We start from the raw sequence: 8,145 nt of genomic DNA, 5'->3' as shown, positions 1-8,145 counted from the left end.
TATTATTATTATTATTATTATTATTATAATACAGGATTTATATAGCACCAACAGTTTGCGCAGTGCTTTACAATATAAGGAAGACATTACAATTACAATACAATAAGACGAGATGGTAAGGAGGGCCCTGCCCCTGAGGGCTTCCAATCTAAAAGGGAGGGCCAAGTGATACATGAGGAGGGAGCTGTGTGGGGATGAATTGTTTGAGAAACTGATGGTTCAGTGGTTAGGTTGAGGTGGGATAGGCTTCCCTGAAGAGATGAGTCTTAAGGGATCTCCTAAAGGCAGTTAGAGTGGGAGATAGACGGACAGGTTGTGGTAAAGAGTTCCAAAGGATGGGAGAGCCTCTAGAGAAGTCCTGGAGGCGAGCATGGGAGGAGTTGATGAGCTGGAAAGCAGGAGGTATTTGGAAGAGCGGAGGGGACGATTAGGGTGATACCTTGAGACAAGGTTTTGAGTTATAGCCGGGGGGCAGATTTGTGGATGGCTTTGTATGTGGTTGTTAATATTTTTATCTTTTGGGGGATTGGAAGCCAGTGGAGGGAATGGCAGAGGGGGGTTGCAGACCCTGAGCGGTTGGTCAGGTGGATGAGTCTAGCAGCAGCATTAATGGTAGACTGAAGGGGGGAGGAGACTGTGTAGAGGTTGGCCAATGAGGAGGGAGTTGCAATAGTCCAGACGAGAGATAACAAGGGAGTGGATGAGTAATTTTGCGGTGTCATTGGTGAGGAAGGGGAGTATTTTGGAGATGTTACGAAGGTGGAGGCGGCAGGATTTGGATAGTGATTGAATGTGGGGGAGAAAGGTGAGGTCCGAGTCAAGGATGACACCTAGGACCTTAGCATGGGGGTAGGGCAGGATAGTTGCTTAAACAACCAAGGGAAAAGTTGGGGGAAGGTACACGGGGCAGGAGGAAATATTATGAGCTCAGTTTTTGAAAGATGAGTTTTAAGAAGTGTTGCGGCATCCAGACTAATATGTCAGTTAGTAGATTAGTGACACGAGAGGACACTGAAGGGGGAGAGTTGTGGAGTAGAAAGATAGATTTGAGTGTCATCGGCAAAGAGATGGTATTGGAAGCCATGTGAGGTTATACTGTAACTGACCAAGGTAGGAGGTGTAGATAGAGAAAGGGAGGGGTCCAAGGACAGAGGCTTGGGGGACCCCTACAGGAAGAGGAGGGGAGGAGTTAGATTTGTAGGTGACATTAAAGGAGCGCTTAGAGAGGTAGAAGGAGAACCATGAGAGAGCAGAGTCTTGTAGGCCAAGCGAGTGGAGTTTTCTGAGGAGCAGCGGCTGGTCAACAGTGTCAAAAGCAGCAAAAAGGTCTAAGTGCCCATTCACACTGAGCGTTTAATCGCGCAATTTCTGCCGTGATATTGCGCATATTTGCCACGCGATATGGCGAGAAGTTGCTTGTCCAATGATTTTCAATGGAGCTGTTCTATTTTACAGCTCCATGTCGCCTGTCACGTGTCGCTTGTGCAGGACCCTTTTTCCCGCGGATGTTGCACGATTTCTCTTTTTGCATGTAGCCCGACGGTGACAGTTGCACGATCGTCGCCCGAACAGTCGCGCTATCCCGAACGCGCGGAAATCCGCTCGAGGTGTTGCTTGGTGTGAATGGGGCCTAATAGCAAGAGTAAGGAGTAGTGGTTGTTGTTTTTAGCAGTTAGCAAGTCAATATAACCATACTGGTTATGGGAAGGGGGGACTATAGCAATCAAAAATTCCTCCAACTGGATCAATGTATAAGCACAGTAAAGCTTTCCTAAAACAGAAGGTATTCACATGTCTTATTCTATCATATACCCCAAAAATAAGATTATTCCTAATTTCAGCTTTATAATATTAGGCAAGCAGGCCAATGAGGCATACAGCAATGATTTGTATGGCTCCGCCTACTCCTGAAATGAGGAATAATCCTCCTATTTTTGGGATATGTGATGGAATGAGACATGCGAATACCTTTTAAGAAGGTGCTATGTACTGATAACAAGTGAGGGCTTTTTAATGGCTTTAGTTCCTTCCTACCATATCCTGTATGGCAATGGTAGCCAAACTTGGAAAAAACACAGAAAATCCCCAGCTCACCTGCCAGCTAGCCTGCAACCAAACAAATTGCCCTGTCAACAGTATGCGCCTCCAGTGCGTCCCTGCACCTTATTAGGAGGAGTTGGCTACCTCATGGTACACCTGCATGCAATTTATCGACTGCAATAATATGCTCACACTTGGAGACTCATATACATAGAGTTAGGACCACAGAGGTGCAGAGGTGCCTTGGCGTGGCGGTGTGGCTTCTACATATTTTTGGCCAAAAGTGTGTGCAACTAAAACCTCTGATTTTAACGCATACTGTTGCCAGGGCAATTTGTTTGGTTGCAGGCTAGCTGGCAGGTGAGCGGGGGATTTTCTGTGTTTTTGTATTGTTGTAAGCCTTCCCAATGTGCACCCTGCCGTAAAGGCCGGTTATAGATTCATGCAGGTACCATGTTTTTTCTAGGTAGCCAAACTTGGCCCTTCCAGCTGTGGTGACACTACAAATCCCATCATGCATCTGCATCTGGGAGTCATGCCTGTGGCTGTCAGTCTTGCAATGCCTCATGGGACTTGTAATCTCACCACAGCTGGAGGGCTGGAGTTTGGCCCTCTAGCTGTGGTATACGGTCTTGTTGGGTCCCAAGTCCTCCTCCATAGAAGCCATTGTTGCCATACATTGTACAGATGATGGCCATAAATGGCTTTATAATATTAGGCCATATCTTCACTATAAACCAGCAGTTCTGAATGTGCATATGGCCAACGGAGCATAAAGCAATGATTTGCATGGTTCTGCCCACTGTTCTAAAATGAGGAATATTCCTCTCTCTCTTTTTTATTTTTTTCAGAAATATACTACAAGGCCAAACAAATGTTGGTGTTTCCAGTGAATGGTACTGTTAAGGCAAATGCATTTTACACAATTAAAATTACACTTGAAGCTTCCTACTAATAAACACATTGCAGCCCTGAGGCAACAACTGGAAAAGAGACAGGCATTCCTATATTATGGCTAGAGTTGAACTCCTGTGTGATGATTGACCCAGAAGTAGTTGTAACCCTGCAGCTATTCCAATGGCTTAACACTGTACTCCAGGTTAAGCAAACTTCTAAATTCAAGAGGGATGTAAATCTTGGTGTGCTTTGTCTCTTTCTTTCAGGACTGTGTAGTAATCCAGTGTGAAACATGGCCTCTGTGCAATAAAGACCGGTCACTGCTGCTCTCTCTTTCTGTACAGTGACTGGTCTTGTATCTGCCCCCTTCTGTAGTTTGTCTGCAGGCAGGCTGTATTGGTGGTGTTACTAGTTAATAACAGTGTTGCTAAAGGCATTTGGTGCACAAAGAGTGGATTTATATCCTTTGTACCTGCTGAGGAATATATACAGGTGAAACTCGAATAATTAGAATATCGTGCAAAAGTAATTGCAGTAAGTGCTGCAAAATGGGCCCAAACCAAGTACTGAGTACATATGCATGCTTGTACTTTTCAGAGGTCCGATATTGTTCTATGTACAATCCTTGTTTTATTGATTGCATGTAATAATCTTCTTTTTTGAGGTTGTGGATTTGGGGTTCTTGGGGTTTTCATGAGCTGTAAGCCATAATCATCACAATTATGACAAATCACGGCTTGAACTATCTTGCTTTGCATGTAATGAGTCTATCTCATATATTAGTTTCACCTTTTAAGTTGCATTAGTGAAATAAATGAACTTTGCACGATATTCTAATTATTCGAGTTTCACCTGTATAAATGGGAGTTTTGGAGCTCAGATTTAAAGCAATTATCTATATCGGATAGCCTGTCTTCTCAGTTGTACTTACTTTGCTGGCAGTCCCCCAGGACCTAGCTATAAGCAGAGCCCTATGAAATATCTGTCTATGACAAGTGTGCTGCCACAATAGTTGTATTCATGGTCACAGTTAATATTCACAATAATGTTAGGTGAGAATGTATACAGTTTATTTTCCTTAAAGGAGAACTATGAGGTGAGTGCTTCTCACTCACCTCATAGTTCTAGCCGACCTGTGACAATGAGACTGTCACAGGTCAGCTCAGTAGATCGGGAGGTGAGCGAACACATACCGGGTTCGCTTACCTCTCGATCCTGTCACGGCTCTCTGCCGTGACAGGGGAGGGGCTGGATTCCCCTCCCCCCGCTCCGATCCGCCAGTACTGACTGGCGGAACGGATGGGGCAGGGGGCGGGTACAGCTGGCTCTGCCTCTAGATAGGCAAAGCCAGCTGTCACTCACGCAGCTGGGCGGATCTCGACATCAATGTCGGGATCCGCTCCGGCTGCGGCGTAGCAGTATACTGCGAGCTGTATACTGAGCCTAGGGTATACTGAGCCTAGGGTGACGGGAGGACGCTAGTTTGTGTCCTCCCGTTACCCTAAGGAGAACTATGGGGAAAAGCACTGACCCCATAGTTCTTCTTTAAGCTATTTTCTCATTGATACTGTATGGTTAATTCATGTGCTGCCATCTAGTGGTCATTTTAGTTATTGCACTTGGCTATTGCACATGTTTTCCTCCCATCTATGATGCATTTCCCCTTTCTTGCTCAGTGTGGAGTGTCATGGTTGCTTCTAACAGGACCACATGTTAATCTGCATTGCATGCTTGGAAACATTATTATCTTTGACCGCCTTACAAACCGCCAATTCATTAATCTGCTGTATCCGGTTGTTTGCTGTAACCTGCTGCACAGAATAAAGTACTTTGTGGATGGAAAAGGTATTTGGTGAGTTCAGCTATCTGATAAGGATTGTCCGCAGTGATTATATCTGCTTATACAGGCCAGGCATAGGGGTATACAGGCCAGGCATAGGGGTCTCAGCAAGGGATACATCGCTAATACAACAATCGGAGTCAGAATAACAAGTCTTTTTACTCAGGGCTTTGCCAGGTGAATGGGCTGGGGAAGCCAAGTATCCATAGTAGAGGAGCTGGGCCATTAATCTGTAACTTCACACTGAATGGGAAAAGTGTCAGGTTCACTTTAATGTCACCCTTAGAAAATACACAGAAACCACCAGAAACGCAGAAACAAAGGTAATGCCTAGGTTCACCAATGCCATCCTTTTTTGCAATAGTCTGCTGCAAAATAACAGGTGCCCTTTAAAACAGACATCCTGTTATCACTTTATACAAACACATGCAGAAGAGGATGGGAATTTGTCCTTGCAATCTTTGTATGTACAATGGTACCCTATGACAAACGTAAAAAAAATGTTTTTGTATACCATTTGTCATTTTCTTTTCTTTAAAATACTGCCAGCAGTGACGCCTGGCACTCCCCTCCTGCTGGCGGCTTGCTGGGATAGATAGGAAGGGTGACCTTGCAAGTGCTGGCTCTCCTCATTATGCAGGATCAATTATTGCCTACCAGAGGGAGCTGCTGTGCCGGAATGCTCTGGGCTTCAACCAAGCAATGAGCAGAGCTGAAAAGGAGCTCAACAATCCCATCCAAAGAGGTTTTAGGGATATTCAAGAGAAGACAGGGAAATAAAAATGTAGCTGATTTTAATACAAATCGAACCGAGTTGTCACAGCAACCAGGTTGTGTCAATTCTTCTTCTAGTACAGGTTAGAAAACTGAAGAAAAATTCTGATTGGTTGGTATGGGCACCAGGCCGAAGTTGTCTTAATGGTCAGTGGAATGGCAATTAGCAAAACAAAATGGGGTAAAGTCATGCCTGAGTAATGAAGTGTAATTTGGAGATAAAACAGATGAAGCTTTCCTGAATATTACAGCGAATGGTAGGACTTGTAGTGTTTGCTCTTAGGTAGGACTTTAAACATCACGTCTGATGGTGATGGCACCACTGAGGTTCTGGTGATGACACCGACAGTTGGGGCTGGAGCTCAGAGATCACAGCAAGTCACATGCTGTACAACTCCTTCATTCAGAAAACATCTTGTGTTCCTTTCAAAGGATACATGACGTTCTGTGATTGGGCAAGGGGGGGGGTCATGAGGTTCATACACACCATGTCCAATCACAGAACATCTTGTATCCTTTGAGAAGAATACAAGACATTTTTTAAAGCGAGCAACCTGCTATGATCTCTGAGCTCCAGCCACGTCAGTCAGATATCACTGCCTGAAGCTATATGTAAGTAATATTTTTCAAGAAATAAGCAGCAGCCACCATTGGGGCACAAATCAATAGAGGTACTGTATTGGTACATACTGTATTTCTTGCCCCAATAAAGTTTTTGCCCACATTTCAGCTTTAAAGTGTATGCCTAAAACAGGTTGTTTGTAGTTTCGGATGAAATCCTGTCAGGAGGATGAGGAGATGAATAAATGTCACCAGCACACAACCAGTATTGCAGTCCAAAGAGTTCGTTTATTGGAACGTCACCAAAAATATCGTTTTCGGGGCCACGCAGGGTCCCCTTCATCAGACTCAGCAATCATTGCTGAGCCTGATGAAGGGGACCCTGCGTGGCCCCGAAAACGATATTTTTGGTGACGTTCCAATAAACGAACTCTTTGGACTGCAATACTGGTTGTGTGCTGGTGACATTTATTCATCTTTATGCTGTGTGGCGGCGCCATCCGCGGATCACTGCAAGCACCCCCCCCATTCAACTTTGGGATTCACCCTCTCGATCTGTCCTGGTGACCACTGTAAACAGGACTGAAAAAGATGGGAACTTTGAAATATAGAGTGGTCAACAGAACAGATGGAGAGGGGGAATGTTTCAATGGGGACAACTTTTTACAAAGGGATTTCCCCTCACTTTGGAGAGATTTTCTCTCACTTCCTCTTTTTTTCCAAGTGAAGGGAAATCTCTCCAATAGGGAACAGATGACAAAGAAAAAAAAATAGGATTTCACAAATTCCTATATAAAAAGAAAAAAAAAAAGTCTGGTTATAGATAGACTTTAGGTGCACTCAGTAGGTTGAAGTTCTGGCACATGTGCAAAGGGGCAAAAAGTGAGGAAGAACTGCCCCGGAGCTCACAAAAAAGGTTTAAGAACGGGTTATGTACCGGCACCTTGCGGTGTTTGCCATTAATTAGCTGATTATAAAGATGACAGGCTTACAAAGCAGAGAGGAAGAGCTTTAATACATAAGCAGAGGCGTAACTAGAAACTTCAGGGCCTCGGTGCAAGAAATCATGACGGTTCCATGAAGGGGCCAGGCCCTCTTCCTACTTTCTGCCCCCCCAAGTGGATTAACTCCAGGGCCCGATCGCACACGCAACCTCTGCAACTCTGGTCATTCCGCCAGTGTACAAAACTAATAATTACCCTCTTAAAGCAGAACTCCAGCCAAAAATAAGATAAAAAGGTATACCACATTAATGATCACATAAAACCAGAGTTTGATGCAAAATTCAGCTTCAGTCCAGAGATTTCCCCCCACAGTGCTTTTTTTTTTAGATGTCCTCAGTCTGATGGCCCGCATAATTGAATCCAAATTCCAGGTGCTGAAAATCTACAGTTGCTTGGACCTGAAGCATACACACTTCAATAAACTGTTTTAAATTGTATACATTAAAAAACAATTACATTTCATTACAACAACAGCCATACTAAGCTAAACAGCAAGTCGCAGGTGATATAGTAAAGTATTGCCTCAATTGAAGGGGAAGGGATAGATAAAGGACTGATATATGGAAAGGGAAACACAAAAAGGGAAAGGGAAAGGAAGCAATGAAAATAGGCAGATCTTTGTATCACCCCAACCAATCCGATTCCAGCTCCGTCTTTTACATGAAGAATATAAGATAAAGTCAGACATCGGATTGATTGTTGTAGGCAAGATCCTTCAGTCTTAAAACTTTATGCAATAATACCCTCCATTGATGAAATAAAGATTTTGGATTAGCAAGTAATAAATTGTTCCAGCTCTTACTTTTAACCGTGAGATACATGGACTTGCTGACGTCAGCTCCCACATCATTGCTGACCTTGCAGAGGTAGTATCCGCTATCTTCCTCCAGAATGTGCTTTATCAACAAGGAGCCATTACTGAGAAGCTGTATTCGTCCATTCAAAGCGATTGGCTGAAACTGGGGAACTCCGGCACCTGCAGGAGAAAAGGAAAATGCATCAATACAAGGCTTGTATATATATATATAT

The 8,145-nt window shown here is 44.0% G+C and overlaps 1 protein-coding gene across 2 annotated transcripts in view; it reads right to left on the bottom strand.

Annotated features, from left to right (window-relative positions):
- The window catches only part of DSCAM (DS cell adhesion molecule), a 399,852-nt gene that overhangs the window by 203,691 nt on the left and 188,016 nt on the right, over window positions 1-8,145 (bottom strand). For both annotated transcript variants that reach the window (XM_018552699.1, XM_018552700.1), the window contains exon 11: window positions 7,919-8,092. In XM_018552699.1, coding sequence (XP_018408201.1) covers window positions 7,919-8,092 — 174 coding nt within the window. The remainder of the gene's footprint in view (window positions 1-7,918; window positions 8,093-8,145) is intronic.

The sequence above is a fragment of the Nanorana parkeri genome, unplaced genomic scaffold, assembly GCF_000935625.1.
Source record: "Nanorana parkeri isolate BGI_ZX_2015 unplaced genomic scaffold, ASM93562v1 scaffold95, whole genome shotgun sequence".
In the NCBI taxonomy this organism is placed as follows: Eukaryota; Metazoa; Chordata; class Amphibia; order Anura; family Dicroglossidae; genus Nanorana; species Nanorana parkeri.
The sequence above is the reverse complement of the archived record's forward strand: the minus strand, read 5'-3'. Positions and strand labels throughout refer to the sequence as shown.